This window comes from Sinohyriopsis cumingii, chromosome 12 (assembly GCF_028554795.1).
Source record: "Sinohyriopsis cumingii isolate HCF-2022 chromosome 12, ASM2855479v2, whole genome shotgun sequence".
Lineage (NCBI taxonomy): Eukaryota > Metazoa > Mollusca > Bivalvia > Unionida > Unionidae > Sinohyriopsis > Sinohyriopsis cumingii.
Window position 1 is genome coordinate 89,833,910 of NC_142972.1, and position 23,813 is coordinate 89,857,722.

At 33.6% G+C, this 23,813-nt stretch overlaps 1 protein-coding gene across 9 annotated transcripts; it reads left to right on the forward strand.

The window, feature by feature from the left end:
- The first annotated feature begins 639 nt into the window (after positions 1-639).
- Positions 640-22,611, forward strand: LOC149786945 (uncharacterized). 9 transcript variants are annotated; one of them, XM_089977486.1, is made up of 11 exons: positions 12,339-14,881; positions 15,364-15,531; positions 16,063-16,199; positions 16,604-16,709; positions 17,167-17,247; positions 17,686-17,866; positions 18,169-18,258; positions 19,924-20,014; positions 20,455-20,513; positions 20,747-20,809; positions 22,537-22,611. In XM_089977486.1, exons 1-9 carry the CDS (start codon positions 14,876-14,878, stop codon positions 20,471-20,473), a joined length of 879 nt encoding a protein of 292 aa, XP_089833612.1. In that variant the 5' UTR covers positions 12,339-14,875; the 3' UTR covers positions 20,474-20,513; positions 20,747-20,809; positions 22,537-22,611. The 9 variants fall into 9 exon arrangements, with proteins under 9 accessions (XP_089833613.1, XP_089833606.1, XP_089833608.1 ...); XM_089977485.1 differs by having other exon boundaries at positions 12,339-14,877; XM_089977480.1 differs by lacking the exons at positions 16,063-16,199; positions 16,604-16,709; positions 17,167-17,247; ... (4 more) ...; positions 20,747-20,809; positions 22,537-22,611 and adding exons at positions 9,785-10,251; positions 10,827-11,062; positions 11,510-11,769; positions 12,164-12,272 and having other exon boundaries at positions 12,945-13,177; positions 14,713-14,844; positions 15,364-15,501.
- Positions 22,612-23,813: the final 1,202 nt, after the last annotated feature.

Genomic DNA, 23,813 nt, shown 5'->3' on the forward strand with positions numbered 1-23,813 from the left:
CTTCTTGGACATTTAGTAGTAAAATCCCCACTGTTTCTTTTCTTCAGGTCTCCCTCCACCGATTGTAAAGTTAATCTGGCTAGATTGTAACCAACCTCTTTCATAAGTAGAGTGAGATTGGTGGGGTGTCTTTGGTGCTCTGGTGGTGTTGGGGTTTCCTTGATGATGGTCGGGTTGGTTTATTATTTTTGCTTCTGGCTGCGGCGGTTTCCTAGGTTCGAAGTTTGGTCTGGATGCTTTTTATTCATTCAGGATGTTTTCGTGGTCGGCATTTGTTTCCATGGGTTCGTCCAATTTGTGTATCTTCTTGGTTTGTAAGAGGTGGTGTTACCATATGGGTTTTGAAGTTTCGTTTTTCTACCTGCTTTGGTGGTTGGCTGGCCTATGACGATGTAATTTGGTATCTCTCCATTATCTCCTATTATATATTTATCTGAATGAATATAATTTAAGGATAAAATAAATTGTAAGTATATCATTTAATTTTATATCCAATAAGCATTCTGTTTATAATTCCTAATCAAATGATCAAATAGGGCACTTACAAAGATCTTCTAGCTTTCCTTTTTTTGTTCTGCCCTACCCTACCTACTTAGTCCTGGTCGTTTGTTTGATTTCCGACTTCCTGCGCGTATATGCGTCCGCTCTGTTCGTGACAGGTGTATATATATACATAGCAGCATGATGTTGTCCTGTTATTATAGTCAAGGCAATTACACAGGATAATTCAGGAAGCTTACAGTTGAAGAATTTAGATAGATTTTGTAAGTAGCAGTTTTCTTTAAACGATATAAAGCTACATATTTTTATAACCTGTACTCACGGGTAGTTGAAATAATACCCAGTCAATGTGTTTTGCAAGCATCGGTCTAACTATGCAAATGATGGACCAGAAAATTGTTTACCTCCATTTTTCTCTGACATGACTGCTTGCAGATTTCAAACAAGAAGAGGGGATGGGGGTGGAGCATAACAATGTATTGTTCTATGTTGAATGCAAGCCTTGCACATACCCTTTCGCTGTTGATCGTTTGTTTTAGTAGTGACGTAAACGTAGCCAGTATTGACTCGAACATGGTGAATACATTTGTTGGAAAGCCACTTTTGTTCAGGGAGTAACATTTTCGAGAGAAGTTTAGCTCAGCATCGCTGATGATATTTTTGTGTTAATACATTGATATTATTTTCTCGAAATTACTGGTAAAAATGCCACATACCTTTGTAGCACATATGATTTCAGGGTCATTATACAGCGCAACATTCCTCAATCGACGCATGCCCAAAACAAGTGGTACGCATACATGTAATATATTGGTCCCCGGGATGGGGAGAGTCCAATTATGATATTTCTGAAAAATTACAGGAGCCCTTGCTTGCCTTAAATAATCAAACAACTTTCGCATCATATATTTTGTTTTTCAGCTTAATAGCAGTTGGATTTGTTTAGTGAGTAATATGACCTATATTTCGACTTAGAAAGGGTTATAAAATTATTCAAATACATTCATGTGATGTGGATGCAGCTCTATTGAATGGCCGAAGGTAACCGAATATGAAAAGTAATCATAGTCTGATTCCCTGCTTTGTATGTTCACATGTTCAATGAGTTGCATTCGCAATGCGAAGTCAGACGAACGCAGACTCCACTTTATCATGTGATAAAAAAAATTGCCACATGAAGATAAAGACTACAAGGGATATTGTGTATGTACACATTTGATGCGGTACTCACCAGAATATTATTTTTAAAAAATCATAAAAATAAAATACGTATATGAATCCAAAATGGTCCATATTTTTCGATAGGGTTATTAAAACAAAGCTTAAGAGAAATATTCACTTGACCCAAGAAGGCAGTTCAAAAAAGTTCATGCACCTCAACCGCAAATGTACACCTGCATTTTTCACGTGCTGAAGATCGTTTCTAATAACTTGTGATACTCACATTGCAAACACAAGTCCTTTTCCTTGGTAATAAGTTTGCAAAACATCGTGTTCTAAACAGCTTGATGCAATTCAAAATGTTGCCATTTCATCCGTTTTTAGATATTCTACATGCCTCGACCCCACATGTCTACTGATATGGGTGGCGAGCTCTTTCTCTTAGCCGACTATTGGTATTTCACTATCTACGTACTGTAGACTAACTATGTGAATTGTATCAATTCACATGAATTTCAAGGACAACAAGATCCAAACACCTGATTCACAAATATATTCATATCTTTAATTAGTAAACAATACTAGCCGAAAAAGTTACACCCTAGCTTTAAATTAAGAAATTTGGCAGACTCCAATTTCCGAAACTATCCCCTGCCAACTAAAGCTTGATTATCAAGCAGTGACAAATTCATCCCTTTCATTTTCTGCTTGTTAGTGACTCTTCAGTACAAATGTTAGTTATATGTTTGGTTTGATATAGAGCAGTCACAGCAATTCGGTCACATAACTAATTTACAAACTTGTCACAAACGGGTGAAGATGAAGGAAAGGAATCTGAGTGTCAATAACGAGGCTTTGTTAATTGTGCACGTTTCCCACTACAATTGCTTCTCGAATCGATTCCTTAATAAAATTGATATGAGCTTATATATGACACCCTTAATTTTGGACACAATTATGATGAACATATCAACCGTCTTCTACGAGGGGTTAGGGTAATAAATGATTTATAAATATTGCACATTTTACGCTGAATCGTCTAAAATAATAAATCCGCAATCCCGTTCCTTGATCAATTTTCATCGATACTAATATATCATTGTACATGAAGGCCCATATTTTTTTCGAATATTATGATCCAAATACCACCTTCCATGATAGAGTGAGATTGACGATATCTTTACAAATATTGGTGATCTCTGACTATACCGCACAAGAATTTCATTTGCAATAGATTCAGTGAACAAAGTGGCGTATCAAACCTTGCAACTGCGGGGTAGGTCAGACTGGACCAGTAGGGAACCAAAATGCATGGAAGATAATATATACTAAAACAAAATAGAAGAATAGTTTAAGAACAGTCCGCTCGAGGTTTGAAGACTGAATTTACGTTCCCCTGACAAAAGATTTCATAATAAAGTTTTGCATGTACAAGTAAATTTATAACGCTTGAAAAAGAAAAGAAAAACTCGTGAGTTCATAAATGGCAATATAATTCTGATTGTTTTGAACTGAGCAAATTGTTTGCAATCATATTGTATATAAATGATAACGTGATACTGATTTTGAATTTATTATACATCAACCAATTCTGATGACGTCTGGTTCCCAATTTCCATGTAATTTTATGCAACGCTTTATCTATACCAACGCCATAGACCATAATAATAACATGTTTTCTTTTCTTGTCGGTACTAATGGTACATTTTGGTAGACACAGACATACTTATTTTTCTTCATCCCATTACTGTCTCTTAACCCATGTTTGCGTCATCCCTTTGTAAAAGAAGGATTGTACTTTGGTTTTAATCTGTACTTCCACTACACGGAAATGGAGGAGCACTCTCCCATTTACACTTAATTCCTCTCTAGCTCTCTAACTCCTGTCCTCTGACTCTTTCCACATTTCTAAAACACATTCACACTGTCATTTTTAATGATTCATTGTGTTTAGAATTTTCGTCTAATGTAATATAAAGATATCATTGCGCTTTTATCTGTTTGCGTTTCCAAAGCGTTGAAATTCAAAACTAAACAAATGCATTAAGTCCTTTTATAGCAAAGTATGTACTTTTTTTTCGAATATCGTGCAATAAAAGTATTCCGCTCCATGAGCTATTCATTTCCCAGGCATGCGTAATCATTAAGCAAACGCAAGAATGTTATGTAGAACTCTATGTCAATGAAAGCGAATGAAAATGGAACTTTCAGAAGATGCAGTCTTAAATGTGCATCTTTTGGCAAATTAGCACCCCACCCACCCGCGCCTTCAAGAAAAAATAAGGTGGTCATATATCTCCTTGTGTCAGTTCATACATAAAATATATCAAAAAATCAATTGCAAATGGAATGCTTTACAATCCCGTATTTAGTTTACTTGAAAAGGATCATCGTGCTCTGATTACCAAAATTGATGTTCTTTACAAATGTTCAAAAAGTGGACAAGTCGATATGATACTGCGTATGAACCATTCAACGTTTTATAAGGCGTGAAGTTTGTATAAGACCTTTCAAGTCTGGACGTGAATGACATCTGCTAGTCACTGCTACTATCATGTAAAAGACGTTTAAAATCTGACATGAATAAGGTCTGCTAGTCAATACTACTGTCATGTAAAATGTGCCATTACTGTAAGGCCTTTAAAACCTGACATGAGTGAGATCTGCCAGTAAGTGATAACATGTTGTAACATTCGCATATGGTCTTTAAAGCCTGACATGGGTGAGGTGTGCCATTCAGTGTTACTGTGATTTTAAATTAGCATAAGGCCTATAAAGCTTGACATATATACGGTATGCTAGTCAGTTTGCATGTGATATAGGATGTACCATCTCTGCAAGGCTGACATAGGTAAGGTCCGCTAGTTTGTCCTACTGTGATGTACAATATACCATATTTGTAAGGCCTCTCAAACCTGACAGAGATAGTACCTGCTCGTCACTGCTATTGTTATATGCAATGCACTACGTTGGTATAATGCCCTTCAATATGTCATCTCTATTTCACCTTTCAAACCTGAATCTGACGATGTCTGCTTAGCAATACTAACATGATATATACAATGTACCATGTGTTTGTATAAGGCCTTTAATGCCTTATGTATAAAATGTCTTATATTCAGTGCTGCTGTGATCTAAAATGAATAAGACCTTTCAAACCTAACAAGGATGACGTCTGCTAAGTATTGCTACTGTGATATACAATGTACTATGTCTCTATAAGGCCTTTCAATGTGTCGTCTGGGATAATGTGTGCTAGTATGTGCTGCCATGATATCATTTATGTAATATTTGTGTAAGGTCTTACAAGTCAGAAGGATAACATCTGCCAGTCACTGCTAATGTGATTAGTTGGCAAGGGTGACAAAACGATGCAGAATTGTGAAAAGAAACAAATGTTCATATTAAGAACATTTTTCATTTCAGTACTCGTTAATAACGAATCCCTTCATTGTAACACATAAGGCAAATATGATCATTAACTTCATTTTATAACGCGGTAGTAAAATTAAATGTATAAGGTACTTATTTATAAGATGAAGCCACTATAATGAGCTGCATGATATTACACAAGTGGACGGCATTATAATGGGGAATAATAACCTTCTAGAATGATCCATTGAGACTTGTTTACTTACAACACAATAACCTACAAAATTCACGTCGGAAACTCTAAGACCCTAATCAACATACTAAACACTTCTTATTTTACCCGAATAATAATTTGGTTAATATGCTCTTACACATAGAGAATACTAAAGCAATTTGTAGTTGTTTACATAAATGAAATTTTAAAAAATGTCAATCAAGTTAAGCAGAAATGAATTCAATTTTGGACAAGGTCAAGTCCAGCAGAAACATGGTACATTACAATAACATGTAATGGAATAAAAAAAAAAACAACAAACAAGTAAATTAATTATACATTACATTGTATTACTACATACCAAATAAATGAGTTATGTTAGTTTGCAAGTCAACTAATCAAATAATTTCACAAAGTGTTTCTAATTCGTAAACAGCAACAGCAGCAATGCTGCTACTACTTCTTCTTCTTCTAATAATAATAATAATGATAATAGTAATAATAACAAGATAGCAACAGCAGTTCATAATGAAATATGGTACATGAATTTTAACGACATTGCTCAAGATAATTACACTGTTCATTTTAGATCCTTGAGAAAATATTATATTTTTATGGAGAAGGTTTAGATGCAGACGCCCATGATTATTTATTTATTAGCAATGTGTTCCTAGGTGTGTCCCTGGGGTATACATTAATGTCGTTTCTAGGCCGTTATAGTTAGCAATGTGTACATTGGTGTGTCCTTAGGAAAGCTGCATAGCTTCAATTTCTTGGCATAATATAACAATTATGTGCACCTCAGTGTGCACATGGGGAAAGCTATTAACTCCAGTTTCCCTTTATGATACATCACATAATATTCAAAACGTGCCCTTAAAAGCCAAATAAATAGTAAACCAAAAAAATTTTTAAAAAAATCGAAAGAGTCTTACTTTGGCTAATGCGGATAGATATATAAAGCCCATTAAGTATATGTTTAAGGGATAAGAGTGAGAAGCAGCGCAGTAAATATTTTTTCATTATTTGTAATTTAATAAGGGTGATTCATTCAGATAGAACTATTTTATACAGAAGTTTCCTGTATGGGGTAATATATGCTGAATAATGGCGACATATTCAGATATCATATTTTATATCGAGGTTTTATGTGGAATCAGAATGGCAGATTACGATAGCACTATTTTACGCAGCTAGTCTTTTTTAATAATGATGACATATCGTTATTTTACAAAGGTGTTGTGGCCCAAATTTATTAACTCAGAAATATCCTGATTAGAATGGTGTGTTCATTGGTTACCATGGTTATTGCATATGTCATTGAAAAGTCCGTTGATTTGTGTTCAGGGGATAAGAGTGAGATATAGTGGGAAAACATACATTTCCTCATATAAGGTTTGTTTAATATGGATTAAGATAAGATTGAGATATTGCTATCTCACATAGATGTACTGTTTATGGAATAAGGAGGATAAATTCAAATATAACTATTTTACACAGGGTTTCCTTACTTCAGGATGACAGATTCAAATCTCAATAGTTTTCGTAAGTGTTCTGTATATTGAGTCAGAATAACAGATTCTGATTTCACTATTGTACAAACTTGTTTGTAAATTGCTCAAACTTGTTCACTCACTCTCCTAATTATAAATATTATGTTTGGTATGGAAGCAACCGTTTCACTTCAGATCAAACATGCAATATACCGTCTTATATCATCAAGTCGTTGATTGTTCCAGTAATGAACGAGTGACATGCTTATGTATTAGGTGTTCTTGCATCTGATTGGCTGTGCTGATGACCACTCTAGAAACTGTATTTTGATCACAGAACCAATCAGTATGCAATATGGTGTTTTCCTTCTCATATGTAATGCTTACAAAGTGAATCACGATACGTTCAACTGATATGAGAATACGATGTTTTAACTGAAATACATTCACATAAAACTGCTTCAAAAGCTCTTTCCGTCCACATTCTCTGATTAGTAGAAAACAAATACAATTCCCCTAACATATTAGTGAAAATTATATGGTACTCATGTCTGTTTATTTTCTGTTAGGAAATGAGTTTACACGCTAATACTTTAATTTAAGGATGTTGTCATTCTGTATTATTTACCATTGAAATAATAATTCAAACCCAAAGACGTAAACTAACTGTCATTACCTTACAGACAGTTTGAAAAGTGTATAGAAGTACCATGCTCAGTGAGGCGGCATCTTGTGTCCTTATCTCAATAGCCAGCTTCCGATTTACATTTAATCCTGCCCTCGAGTTTCCGTACATTGTCAAAGTCACGATGCTGAATTAATGGCCGAATACGGTCTATATTAAACAGGAAACAAAACTTAAACTCTTGACCTTTGGTTAATTGTAAGAAGATGTAGGTCCTTACAGTACACGTGATAATTAGAGATTAGCTTCTCTTCAAAATATTCCGCTTGAAAGCATAAATCAAGAACGAAAAATAAAGTAACTTACAATAAGGGTCTGTTCGGATTTAAGATTCTGAATTAATCCAAAGTCACACGTTCGACAAACTCAAATATGATTAAGACACAGAGATGATGCGTCAAACATCTTTCAGTTAAGCTAGGTAACAATATCGCAGCCAAACAAAATACAAATAAATAAATAAATAAATAAATTAGAAACATACAGTCAATGTACACACTACCACGATGCTTTGAAATTTTGCATTTCATCCTATATTTACGAGATTGCTTGAATTATTTACTATCACTGATATGAAATTATGAAGTCATGATTTTATCTGTATCTCCGTTCACAAATTAGCTTAGCAATTACTATTTATTTCATCATTTATTTACATGACGTAACAATTTTATCTGTATTTCCGTCTAAAAGGTAAGTTAGCAATCGATCTGTGCGTCATCAATTTATACAGGCCTTGACTGCAAAGGTAATTATCTGAACTGCATGCATCACATGGATGTGATATGTCAATCCCCGACAGTAACTCTGCAGTATGTGTCAAAACAGTCCTTAATCTTGTTAAATTGTATATTCAGAGTAGATTTAGTTGAAATTATTAAAAATGTAATTGCTTCAATATACATAACATATTGATGCATAGTAAATTGATGAAGGGCGATATCTTTGAATTAAGTGATCAAAATTTGTGGTTGTTTGCATTGTAAGTCGATGAAAGTCAAAGTGTTTTCATAGACTGATCAAAATTCGATGTTAAATGCATTGTAAGGCTATGAAAGGCAATATATTTTGTATAAACATATCAAAATTCCGGGTTAATTGCACGGGTTCGTCGCACGATGAATCTTCATTAAAAATTGTATTATTTATTAGTATCGAACATTGTGCTGCTGGAATGCTCTTCATGAAAGACTGGCGTCCGTCAATCATGAGCTATTATTTAAGGTAGAACTCTAATCATATAAACTATTACAATCATTTTAAGGAACAGCTTGACAGACACTTTGATGAAACTTAAAACAAATAAGGTTACAACGTGCATAGTTTGAAAGTTGGTAGGTTGGACTAAATTTGGTGATTAAAACACTCTAAAAGAAACCCACCAAATTATCCCAGTGATTGAACATGAACTTTTGAAGATGAATCTTTGACAATATTTGATTGCTAATACGCCATTGAAATACTTATTTTTACACAAATATGGCCTTACCTTGCACAATGTGGACAAAATGTATTCGTTATTGGATATATCTAAATAGATGATGGGTTAAAACTTCACATCGCATCGGGTCTTTTGGACTGAAGCAGCATACGATGCTTGATAAATATAATACTAAATAGGACACTGGTGGGGTTTAAAATATGATCATGGACGGATGTGTGGACGATTAGGCTTAATAAAGGACGAATACATTTGCAAAAGAGCTGACGAATAGTGGAGTAATACAGACACACCCAATTAACTGACTGTTTAGTGCTCCCTGTACATAGCGATATCGGTTAAATTCCTTAGCAATGAAAACAAACTGATTAAATGAACCTTATAGTATATTAGGTTTACTTGAGAAAACTTGCATTCAAAAGGTCAAGTTCTAAATGAAAATATGTTTTCAATAAAAGTATGATCTCCTTGACTCTGTGAATATCTGTCTGTTTCTATGTGTGCGTATGTGTGTCGGTCTTGAATTTTACTCTCTAATTTTATATTTCCGTATAAACTTATGGTTTTCCTACGTCTGTATTAAACGATTGTAGGTATTTCCATGTGTCTATTGGATATATTGTCTCTCGAGAGGTTTGAAAATTAATCACTAACAATGCCGAAAGATCTAATTACGAATTTATTTTAAGAATACCTAGCCTAATTTTATTAAAAATACGCGTATATATTTCAAATGAAGAATAGTGATGTCGGTATCTGAATGTAGTGTACTTAGTTACAAATATTTTCAAGTATATTTGCAATGATAGAAGCTGAGTGCTGAGTGCACTTTTGTATTAATAATCGTATCGCCTGCGTCACGCGTTTGCAGCATACCATCTACACGCCAACCTCATTAACATTCAACATTCTATCTACACGGTTAAGATTGCAAAATATTAAGCTAGATGAAATATATTCACAAACGTACAATTAGTAGAATAGGAATAACTAAATTCTTATAATAAATGTTCTGAACATTACTAGAACTACATTTTGTAGCGGACATACTCGGGATGTGAGGAGTTCATTCACTGGGTCAATACACAGCCGCGTGTAGTAAATTTTCGTTGAAAGGGCAAATATATGGATTTGTATGTGATATAAATACAATGTATCACCCGATACGTCCATTGTTACAGCCTACAAGCCTGGAATTGTTGATATTGTTAAGGCCTTCAAACCGCAACAACGTATATGTTCGTACGATGCAGTATACGTTATGTAGCTACCAAGCCTTAACAATGTTGTTGGAATATTTTCTCTGTTGTGCATGTGCGCAATTTCTAAAACTAAAACATCCGGTTGCAGAAGCTGTGGGCCATTCAGTTTCCCTTTGTTCCTGGTATGTAGATCTTGAGTATGGCTTCATTCCCAAACTTATGATAGATTTTGATCTTGGATTTATTGTGTTGTCTGTTACTGAAGTAATTACAACAATAATAATTTGTATCAAATGGAAGAAGTAATTATCTTTGATAGAGATTGCCTGATAATTCATTTTCCGTGATGTTGATTTGTACAATTAAAAATAAATGCTTTGACAAATTACCCTAGAGATGTATCTGGAGAATTGTAAATGTGCAAAGACTTATTTATAGGAACAGTTTAGCAAAGCTGAATTTTGTTGTAGCAGGTTGCTCAATATTGGTTTAGACAAGATGCAATAGCGAGAGCGTTGTGTTTAAGTCAGTTGAGAGCAGGTGTGAATAAAACTCCTGAAAAAGCACTGGTTTTTTTGAGGTAATTATTCTTCGTTTTTATCACTTTAATAATTCCATTTTATTTGTTAGTGCCACAATTTTGGAATGGTTTGTGCTTTTTCATAGTATTATTTCATGGCGTTGCATTAAATGCAAATATTTGTCGTTGAATCCATTTAACAGTAGATAAAAATGTTTGTGTCTGTTTTTTATTAAGGAAAATGGTGTTCTCATGGGATCGAAAGCCAGCCAAGAGAAAATATATATCTGTTCAAAACAAGTCAATTAGGATAAAGTATGAGAGAATTTTACCAACTTCTAGTAGAGAACAAGACCCAGTGGCCATAGATGAAACAAGTGGATCTCTTCCAAAGGCAATATCTGCATCTGGGTCCATATCCTTAAACTCAGAACTTGTAGATAAACAATCAGAAGAGGCAGTTTTTCTCTCAGGTAAAATACAGTCTGTCCCTAGTTCAAGATCCTAATGCAGAGTCCTTGCAAAAAGAACATGTTCTTATTTACAAAAATACCTTCCTATAAGAGTTGATAGAATGTTTCCTGATATTTACCGTGTCTTTCTTTAATTGACATCCCAATCATTCAGTACATAATAAATGCTTACCTAACAGATGTCTTTAATTGGCAAATACTTCCAGAAAAGCAATAAAATTAGAACAGCCAAAAGAGGCATAATTACAGAAGAATAAAATTACAGTGGTTACAGCCTGAATATACTACAAAAGCAAATTTATTTCTAGCATTTTTTCTGTCTCATACATGTATGTGCTTATTTACATTGATTTTACATGCGACTGGAATATATGTATCATATGATGTATAATCTGTTATTTTTCTCTTATTAATCAAGAACAAATAAAGTGCTTACAAATCTTGCAGATGCCTTAGATGAAACAAAAGTCTCCTACCGAGAGAAGAAGAGAAAAAGACTAGAAAATTGGGCAGCTCTTGCTGATGAATTGGTTGAAGTTGGCACAGCCGTGTTGTTTACACCACCTCACAGTCAGTGCATTTGTTGTACACAAAGTCCCGATCAGATTTTTCGCTGCATGGACTGTGGCACATCAGCCGTGTACTGCAGAGAATGCCTTGACATTTGTCACAGTCTGCCACATCTGCACGTGTTTGAAGTGTTTAAAGTAAGCTGTTGTTAATTTTTAATGTGTAAGTTTTGTTAGCATCAATTTATATTGTCTTGTATGAATTGAAATTGTTGTCTGTATATTTTACATCTTCAAGATATTGAAATACAGTCCAGGTTATCTTTTTATTAATTACCTTGTTAATCCTCAGATGATCTAGTCAGTTTATGAAAACAGATTTTTACCCAGAGAGTATAACATTTTGCAACATTTGTATATTAATGTGATTTTTTCATTCTTTTTATTTTCTTTTACATTATTTTTCTTCACTAGTTATCTTAATAGTATTAATTTTATTTACAAAAGATTTTTTTATTGTCTAGAGATTATACCACATAAGGGAATATATATTTTTCAAATGAGAAGTAACCAGCATTTTCTTGTTTTTCAGAATGGCACATTTGTTTGTGTGGACACAGATACACCAGTGTGGAGAAGGCCAGATAACCATGTATGTCAAAGTATCTATTGTCAGCAGATTGTAGTAATGGATGAACATGGTTGGTATACATTTATCCTCTTTAATATATACAAATTAAAAATGGTCCATTATCATTTCTAAACAGAAATTTACAAACTGCTTCTGGGGGCCCCGAGTGGCCGAGTGGTATAAAGCGCTCTCCGTTACGGATCACTGCCATCTCACCTCTGCCTGCGTGTGTTTGAGTCTCGGATACAGCCAATGTCGGTATGTGAGAAAGCTTGCCAGTAGCTTCTCGTGGGTCGGTATTTCTTTCCAGGTTTTCCTGGGTTCTTCCTCCGCCATTAATACTGGCCGCCATGTATAGCCTATCGTGTGCTGAAAAATGGCGTTAAACACTACAAGAACAACAACAACAACAAACTGCCTCTGATAAATCACCTAGCCTGTTTGACAAAATTTGAGGGAGGAAAAAAAACATCCTGGAATGGCTACATTTCAGACTGGTACTTATGATAAGAAATTTGAATCTGATATGTACATCACTACTACATGTGGAAACAAAATTCAATTCTTCCTGCAAACTGGTCAGCCAAGTTTAAAAATTTTTAAGAGGAAACCTTTCTTATTATTAGGCTTCTTAAGTTTGCACTAATGATACTAATCAGCCACTGATAATGACTTTGCTGCTTTCAGGTAATGTTCATTTTTTACACCTTCATTTTTCCAATAAGCATTTTTCTTTTAACAGGCAGACAGCACAAGCGTATCATTGAATTATGTGGGTGCGAGTCTGCGGCAGTTACAATGATCCGTAGTTATCTCTGGCCTTCCTCACCTAAGAATCCCATTGTAGGTTTCCACATAGGACTTCTTTAGTGGATGACAGCGCTGTTGCTGGAGTGTCATGTGTCTGCCAAAGGTTTCTGTGAAGCTTTAAAGGCCAAATTGTCCAAGCATCACAAAGGATTGTTTGATTCAGAAGTAATGCATTCAGTTCTTGTCTTTTTCATAATTATTCCATTTTTGTGTTTATATTCTTTCTTGAAAACAGTTGTTAAATATTTATATATGTAATGAAAGATTATTATTTTAGTGGTTTGTAAATTGATGTTTTTGTAATGAGTTCTGTTGTTTCCAGCAAAAATTAGGTTTTTTTTTTGGTTTTCAATTTGTGGCATGTAGCAACTGTGTATCAACATAAAATTTAGATTTTTCAGAATATTCTTACAAGTATCCAGTTCACCCAGATTTTATAACCTATGCTTTTTGCCATAATTAGCACACTGGGTTTGTTGAATATTTGACAGACTTGGTCACATTATCCTGTGAAAGCATTTACACATCATGTATGGATATATAATTTGGTGTTATACATTTTCGAAGTTGTTGTATTCTGCTCATTGGTTCAGTTTCACATAATGTGATTTGAGTCTGTTTAAAATAGAAATAACTGAAGACCTGCATCCTGTTTCTAAAATAAATATTTCTGATAATTTTGATTTTGTTGCATCTTTGTAAATGTTGTTTTGTAATCCACATGCTTTACAATGATACTAATACCCTTTGCCTGTCCGTTTTGGGGTCTCCAGGTGGCCAAATGGTCTGAATCACTCTCCATTACAGATCACTGCAATCTCACCCCTGTCTGCGTGGGTTTGAGTCACTAGCTCAGCAAAAGTAGGTATGTGAGAAAGCTTCCCATCGGTCGATGGGTCTTTGGAGTTTTCCCGTTTCTTCCTCCACTAGTTATACTGGCTGCCATGTATAGCCTATCTGGTGCTGAGAAATGGCGTTAAACCCCACAACAACAATAACAACTGTCTGTTTTGTTGATCTATCTATCAACAGATCTTTTTTTTTCAAAACTGCTAGGTGGCATTTCACAAAACTTAGTATGTTTTATGATCTTTCCCACAAAGTAAATATCATTTCAAAGAGGGTTCGAGTTTTGCAATCACCCGGTGGGAGAGAAAAAATGTTCTGTCACATAATATTTAGGTATATATTATGTTATAGCAGGAAGATGCACCATCTGTGTGACACATATTCCATTCCATTTTTTGGGGTAATCACAATATCTTGTTTTACAATGGACAAAGAAGAAATAAACTGTATCCATGATAAACAAAATTCTGAAAGTTAGCAGCTATTTGGCAAAGTATCCAGTATGCATATTTTAACTATCTCAGTTGGTCACATCGCCTTTTCTTTTATCAAATAGCTTTTATATGAAGTTTTGTGTTTACAAGATTCCGTTTCATGTGAAGTTGACACATTCAAACAAGAAATATATTTAGATGCTTTCATTTATTAAATCCTGTTGAAAGTTTGGGAGGGAAACGTTAGGACCAAAAAATTCCATCTCTACAAGAGATGTCAGTTTACTTATGTGCTATGAGTTATCAGTAATATTTATTATATCAAAATTGTATGCCCTTCTGTTAGATACAGTATAAAGTTTAAAATGAATCAAACTTGTTATTTATATTCTTGTTTTTTTGTTGTTTATTCTCCAGTTTAAAGACGTTTATAAAATTTTAATGAATGAATGCCTGGTGCAGTATCGAAATTTTAGGTACAGGATCAGTCACCCTATACATCTTTGTGAAGAAATTGATTCTGGAACCCAGTGACCAGCATGCTTTGAGGTACCAGCTGCTTTAAGAAGCCAATGGATGAATGTATGTATGTATGTATGTATGTATGTATGTGTGAATATATATATATATATATATATATATATATATATATATATATATATATATATATATATATATATATATTACATTATTCCTAGTATTGTAGACTGCAGTTTCTCATTATGTTTGTATATATCATCTGACAGGTATATAAATTTCCTTTGGATACAGTAAGATATGCAAACAGCTCTTTACTGCATAAAAAATACAGTTTCCTAGTTGATATATAAATCTAAATTTATGCAAAATATTAAGCATGCACATTTCCATCTGGCACTTGTTATTTGATGTTGTTCATTGTACAGTCTGATAGAAGCCTTCATTGCATGTCTGCTCTGACATTGAAGGTTGATGGGTATAAGGAATTCGATTTAAATAAGACAATAATTAGAGGCTGTTTTAACATAATTTTGACCAGACAGATGTACCACAACATTTCCTATAACTCATTTTCAATTTCATTTTCAGAATCCACAAAAGATTATTTCTTTTGATGCAGATTTCCAGTTGGTCAGAAAGGTTTCATCGGGAGCTGAGGCAGGAAAGCCTAAACATGATGGTCATTTCTTTCTTCATCAGGATGAAGTTGATAAATTCATGGATGGCTACTCCACAGAAAAGACAAAGAATATGCAGGTAAAAGGCAGTTCACAATGTAAGAAGAGTTTTAACTACTTGATTCTATACTTTATATACTATTTTCCTCAAATAAAGACAGTTTCATTAATTTACTCATATTTTTGTGAAGCTATTATCTTTTTAGATGCTTTTTGTTTACCATTGCCTGCCCAGTGCCATCAGATGACAGATACATTAATTTATTACCACATCTCCATCCACTACAGATGGTTACCATAATAAGTACCATGTATGCTTAATTTCCACCAAATAGTTTAGAAGGTCATACATATGCAGTTTTGGAGACAGAATGGTAGTTTACATGCAGCTAATGCTTGAGCGAAAATCTTGTAGATCATGAGTCTTATAACAAGTTCTATTCTCGTGCTTTAGCGTTTAATAATTTATCATCTAGCTGCTTTGCATAAAGATGAAGGATTCTGACCTAAGTTTATTAAGTCACTTCATATTTACCATAAAATTTTGCCTCATCTTCTGGACTCTTGATGTAGTTATTTTATTTTGCAAGTTTCCGTTTGTTTATTTCAGGAATGTAGTGAGTTTCAAGCTGGCAGTTCCCTAAGATCCAAAGCAAAGAACAAGAAACTTGATGAGACTGCTCTGTTTGGTTCCGCCTGTCGTCATGAATTCCCACACTATTTTTTCAACCTGAAACATGGTGAAAGGTATACAATTGTTTTTTTTTATCAAAAGTCTTAATAATTTAGTATCCACAATATCATTTGGGTAAATATTTGTCATGCAAAGTTTTATTTTCCCATCTTTGAAAATTGGTTAATTACTTACCAAAGTTTCTCTCCTCAAGGAATGTAACTGCATTAAAGATTTTTTACATAGTTGAATGAAATATCTTTACGGCTCAGTTATTTCAATCAATTTTACATTTATTCGTAATTACTCGATTACAATATTGTAATGATTATTTGTTTTGAACAGCATTGAGATTCATTAATACCGGAAGTAACTTATTGTTACTGGCAAAATTTTACAACTAAAGTTTGGTATACTTATACAATTGATTTTTTTTCTTAATATGATCTTGCATGTTTGAATTTCAATTTTATTACAGAATTGGTTATTCAGTGTACCTGCTTGAAAAATTAGTTGCAGAAAACAAGGACAGCCAAATGCACATATTGTATGATATAGCTTGTCTCCTGGAAACCCACCTGAAGGTACATGTCTGCCCTGTCTATTATGTGGGTGAATTTCTCCTGACTTAGTTGTGTATGTGGCCATGTCGTATTTCATGCAGTATTTCAGTAATTTTTCTGTTTTGATTCTCTCTCATTTCCTGATTGTTGTACAATACATATCTTCTTTTAATCATTTTAATGTATTAATTGAAAACACTTCTTGTTTATAATTAAATTTAGGTTCAGTATTTGATGTCAGATAATCTGTCAATAGATTGAGGTGTGAAGCATAGCTGAAACCTTATTACCACTTTGTGAAAGTTTTGTCATTTTGTTTTTGGCGTCAGTGTTATTTATGTGTTCAATAATTATTATGATAGTGTTGTTTCTAATCATTTTCAGCTTGCAATTTTGTTCTTCAGGTGCATTCTATTAGCATGGTATCATTGTGATATTGTAACATATTTTGTAATTTAATTTCATTGTTTATTTTTAGAAAAAAAAACGTACTGATCTGTTGGATGCAGTGAAGCTAGTTATCCCAATATTTCATTATGGACACAAAATGGCTTGCCAGGTTTGTTTTCTCTTTACCAGCAAAAACATAATGAAATATATCTTCATATACCTTTTGAAATGTTTTTAATTGTTGATTGTTCCAATATCAAATGCCTGTCTCTTTTAATGAAAATTTTATATGATGATGTAGACGCTCGGTGTATGCACCAAAGTTGTAATGACAAAGGAAATCTTCTTGCTACTGGCATTTGTAAAAATGTTGCAGTTTGTTTCAGATAACTGTATTTATAAGATCACGAAAAACTTTATTTAAGATCAGTTTTAATTAAATGGTTTTTGTAATTACTGCAGTTCTCAAGAATTTACATTCACTTTATTAACAATTTTTTTTGAAAGAACATTACCATGTAAAGGGAATACAAAATCTTGTGTATTAATGTTTCAACTGTGTTTTTTTAATTCAGTTTTGTCATGTACATTTTCCCCATTTTTGTAGGTATTGTACAACCCAAGGCGAACACCTGGGTTAGGACTGACTGATGGGGAGTGCTTGGAGCGCCTGTGGGCATACTTAGGGAAATTTAAAAGCATTTCCAAGGAGATGACTCCAGAAAATCGTGTTGATCTGCTTGTTGATGGCCTTATGCATTATGGAGATAAAATTAAAAGAAAACAAGGTACATGTAGTCTCTGCATATGCAGTTTCTGCAAGTAAGAAAATATGTCATTACCATCTAATTGTGCCATTAACAGATTAGGTTTTATCAAACATAATTATATTTAAAATTCCTTGCCATCTTTTTGTTGTATTAATGTATACATACATTAAGACCTGTCCTAACATGCAAATCCTGGAGTGAATAGATTTGACCGGTTGAAAATTAATATAGTACATCTTGATAAAAACACGATTTTCACATTCATTACAGAAATTATATACACAAACACACACAGTAATTATCATCTTACTGATTTTCAGGCAAAACCTTTGCAGAAAGGTTGAAGAAAGCAGAAGCTCTGAAAGTCAACACCAACAGAATGCTTCAAGAAACTCTAGGAAATATTTCAGGTGTTTTTAAATTATGCTTTTCTTTAATTCTTTCTTTATGTATATTTTGAACCATTAATCAATTTTTTTTAATTAAGATTTTCAACTTATGCTTGTTTTTGTTTTTTGATATATTATTTTCAGTATAACATCCATACATGTTAGCCTGTAACAATTTTGCTGGTGTTTGTTAAAATTATGCCGACCTGATAAAATCATGAACTAACAAATGATTAACAGGTATTTTGAAGTGATTTTCATGAAACGTGCAAGAACTCTAATGCTAAATCTTTAGTAATTGATTAATTAAGCTGACACTATACATATTTTAGTCATCTCTGGTGGACACTGTATTTCTTGTTTGCCTTACTATTAAAAAAAAATTGGAAATGTCTTTCAAAATTACAGCAAAATATCAAATCATTTTCAATTCAAACACAATTTCAGATCAAACCATTGACTTTGTATAAGCATTGTAATTTAATTCTGAGAAATGGATATGATGCTTTCAGTTTATTTTTATAAGCAGTGTTGCTCATGGAGGTGCAGGGTATTACCAGTAGAGCAGTTTTCCTCATGATATTTTCTTCCAGCTGTACATACCACATTATGTTTCCACTAAATCATACATGCCAACCATTACACTTTTGGCATAATCATTATGCTTTTCTCACCAGATTACATTTTATGTTAGCCGGTATATGAATTGTGCTTTTTTGGCATACAAAAAAGAGCAATAAAAAGTTCTTTTGTAATTTTTATTATCATTTCTTTGATTCCACTCATACACTGGAGATTATTCTTGAAAAGATGACTGCTGTGTAAGAATAGTGCAAGAGTAGTTTCCTTTTTCGCTATTTAGAGCAAATGTATATGACCAATTTCCAAGAAACAGACTGGTTTCTTCAAATATGAACATTGCATCACAGATTCATTAAATTGACAAGCTAGTTAGTTAGTGGACCTGTCTTTACATTTAATGGTGCCATATGTTAAGCAATTATGGTGTGAGTCGATATATGATAGAAAATATTAGAGCAGTTATCATCAAGAAGGAATGTACAGAAATTGCAAAGTAATTTTGTTATTGAAAGAAAGTAATGATATTTTTCACTTGTTATGCTAATTTGTTAAAAGTATGTGCATAATTCTAAGATTGGGGCATTGGTGTTGGCATCAGACTCCAGTTTCCCTGCCAACTGTATCATTATCATCACTTAGTGGAGTGTATGCTTCAGTGTCAGCACCTCCCATTTTTATGCACAAGCACTCAGTTGTTATAACAGTATCATTTACAGGGAGTAACTTATAGTGTAAGCAGACTCATTCATATGATAGGCCGATCATTTGCTATTTTTTGGATGGTAAGCAGGGATTGTTCTGAAGAACATTCTGTGTCCCAAATAGCATTAAAAATGTATTCTGATTTCTTGAGGTAAAAGAGAAAAAATCAAAGTTCGAAAGAAAATTCCAAGACCTACCTTCAAACAATTTAAATGGTCAATTGTGGTATACCACAGTACAGAGTTATGTGTAGTATCCATTGTAGCTTCATGTTAGTGTAATATAGAAATTTGCGTTGCATGCATTACTTGACCGGTTTTTTGCTTATTGCGAATTTATTTTCATGTATATCACTTTTTCTGGCTTTGCAGAAATAATTTTATTGTCGCTGTCTTTTTAAAGGTGTGTCAACAGATGACATTAGAAGATGGTCAGTGGAGGATAAAAATCGATTTTCCACAGGCAACTCTCTCTTGCAAGAAGTGAAAGCAAGGTATAACAGCACATCATTCACTGAGTTTGGTTTAAGAGATGATAGCACCCCTATGTATAGGTCAGGTAGAATTTATATCTCTAAAATTTCATCTTTGCTCATTTTAATTTCTTTTTGCTTTGCTTCAGATCCGAATTTCAGTTTGGAGTGGAAATAAATCATTGTTAATAAAAGTCGGTCATCACCCAATATAGTGACTGTGCTAAAATATATTTGCATGGAGGTGTTTTTGCCTTGTTTCTAATGAAGTTCATCAATAAAATACCTTTAAACTACTCATTTTCAATTGCTCTGAATCAATTATATTTTACTGTAACATCAGTAATGTATGTTATTAAATCTATGATTATTTTAACCTCCAATTATTATAGGTGACTTCACCATGTCAGCCGCAATTGCACAAGCAATATGTTTAATTTATGCTTTATAATAAATTTCAGGAACCGCTTACCCGATTAGAGACATATGCTATCAGTTTGAAGAAATACTACCATTTAAGGTAAGTTGTTCATCTCTTATAACTGATACCTTTTGTTAATTAGACATACAAAACCTCATACAGTAGCTTGTCCTTAAACCTGAAATCGTGCTATGAATAATGTGCCAGTGTTGCCCTAAACAATATTTTCTTTAATAATTTTATAATTTCTTTGAAAGGAAATACTTCACATAAATTTCAATTATATTTCAATATCCATCAAGTCAGTGTTATTTTTATATATAATCTTTCAGTCAGTCTTCACTGGGAGTTGTTGATCCACTAGTTAAAGAGAACATCAGGAAGAAAATGTCTGGGTAAATATGTTTCATTTTCATTATGTCTCAAGTCACTCAACCATTTACTACTGTATGTATGGTTCAAGGCATTGTTGTACAGGCAGTGTCTTTTACTGCACAGGTGCATCTTGCCAGCATCATAGTTTGAGAATGTAGTATATGTCAAAATTAAAGCTGTAATTTTATGACTGAGGTCAAACCTGCCTGTTGTCACAAAACTACCAACAAATAAAAAAGATGCAGTGATCACATTGAATAATATATAATATGTTTTTGTTGATTGTTTCAAGTTAATAATTGCAGAGATGCATATTTACTTCAGCCTATTCATTTTGGCAGGATGCATAGAAATCGTCTGGATCAGCTACAATAGAACAACCTCATGCATAGTTTGCGAGGCAGTTTTGGATGGCTTAAATTGGTCATTCTATAGTTTCTGTGCATCAGAGTAGTTTCAAAAACTTAGACTGAAATAGGTTTTTCAAAACAGTTTAATCAGTTGTCATAGTTTTCTACACACAAATGCACACCCAACACTTTTTCAAGTTAATGGTTAGGTATGGTGGCAGTATTTCAGAAATGGTCTAAAAGTGGGCTTGTTCAAAAACTGGTTGCAAATGTTAATGCCTGTTTCATGTTTATTCAACAGATTCAGATACATAGCTTTATTACAGCATGTGATTCATGGATTTATTCATTTGTGCATTTTAATTAACTTTCCATAGTTTCCTTATTAGCTACAATTAAAGTGTCCACACTTTTCATGATATAGTTACAACAAACTATGATATTATCAGACTCAAGTGACAAAGTATTTAATGCTGAAAAAAGTGAATATTTGTTGCAGAAATGAATAAATCCATGATTCTTGCACCTGTGGTCATTGTCAGACTCTCTCCCCCTCCCCCCAATTTTCATACTGTGATTTTTAATTTCTCACGATTGGGTTACCATTACTTGTTAAAATGTATTTTAGTTATTTGAGTCACTGATGTTTCTCCAGTCTGTATGCTACTTTAGAAATAAATGCAGCATTTTGACTATTTAATCTTCTATTTGTTTCATTTTCTTTCAGTGATCATTGGCTCTTGATTGGTTTTCAAGCTAATCAAAATAAGTAAAAGATTTCTCTCAACAAGTAAAGTTTAGTATGATATGCTTCTTTTGCTGGGAGTGCAAACTATCAAGTAATCTTGGTATGCACTCCATTCAGTCAGACCGCTCTGGTGGCCTAGTGGTTAGACTGTCCGCCTCGGATGTGGGAGGTCGTGGGTTCAATCCTCAGCCAAGTTATACCAAAGACTTTTAAAAAAATGGTACTAACAGTTACCTCGCTTGGCGCTCAGCATTAAGAGGTTAGTGTTAGGACTGGTCAGCCTGGTGTCAGGATAATGTGACTGAGTGGGACATCATGCAAAATGTCTGCGGCCTGATGTAAACTGTCACATTGCAGACATTGTAGAGATATGACTGAAACATTGTTAAAGCTATGTTAAAAATCCAAATCACATCACAACACATAACACAATCCAGTCAGTCTAAAAAATTCTTCTCTCTTTTTTGTTGCCCTGTTTTAATTGTTCTGGAGGAAAAAAATTTATGCAAAAGATGAAAACAATAGTGACTGGCACACGAGCAGCCTAAAATGAACACTGGGGCAGTAACTTAATTAAATTAAAGGAAACAGATGTAGTGATTATTACAATTTACTGGCAGTTCAGAGTATTCTGATTTATGTTTTTCAGTCTAGAACAGGTCTTGAAATCCCACGAAAGGTTCTTAAAGATTACCAGGTGGTCTTCGACATCAGACCAGTATAAAATGAACACTGAATCCAGTAATAGAAAAACAATATCTGCCAAAGTCCAGGTGATGACAAGGCTAATGGCAGAGAGAACCTTCTTACAGCAGATGATGAAGAAATATGCGCGTAAGTATTGACATAACAAGCCTTGATATCATGAGATAAAGGAGAATGTGAAAGAAGTGTTAATGGATATTTGGGTAATTAAAACATGTGTTTTGAAATACAGTTGTCTTTGTTTAAGAAGACTTACATTATTCCAGGCAATCTTTACAAATGTGTCATTTTAGAGGTAATCACAAGAAACAATTAAACAAAATGTGTAGGGAATTAATTTGGTGTATGTTTTTATGGTATGAGTTTTGTTTCATTGTAGTATATATTAAGTTGATCTGGCTTTATAAATATAACTGGCATAATAAAAGGTCATGTTTTTCTGTCTATTCAAGGTGGACAAGCTGTTGCAGTAAGACTTGGGAGACAGCTAAAAAAAGTAAACACAGCTGTTCAACATTATCTTAAGGAGTACAATTTATTGGAAGGCAGCAAAATCCCGTATCCAGATAAACTGGACCTGGACAGCTTGAAATCTCTAGAGGTTCCAGCTGCAGTTCCAGAAGAACTTAAAAGGCTTCTAATTGATTTGTTTGAAACAATGGAGAGATGTGATGAAGAAATTGAACTAATTGCATGTGACATGAGGAGCACAAATTGTTTTTACATAAAACAACAGGGAGCAGTGCTAACTTCATTTAAGAGAGCAGAGAGTGATGTGCACAGGGCTGTCCTGCTCTTGGAGGGTTTACATATAGAAAGATGTATTCTTCAGCTGAGAAACACGTTCTCTAATGTATGCATTGTTAATGAAGTTCCATTGCATTTCCACAAGATATTACAGTTTGACTTACCAAGTGTCGACCAAGAAATTCCCTCTATTCTTGGCAATCTTGTATCAGATGAATATCTGCTAGAACAGTTAGATGTTGAAGGGTATGAATCGATGGATTCAGACCCATCTTCAGACGAGGCTGATGACATTGAGATGCATATTTAAATTCCTTCTCCTATCAGATTTATTAGTGGTTTCTGTTTCCTTTTTTTAAGAGAAAAAAGTCATAATTTTGAATTCTTCAAACAGAACAAATAATCTTTAAAATATAAAAAAAATATAGTATTGTTTTAAATTATCAATCTACAGAGTTATTCTGAACTTTTGCT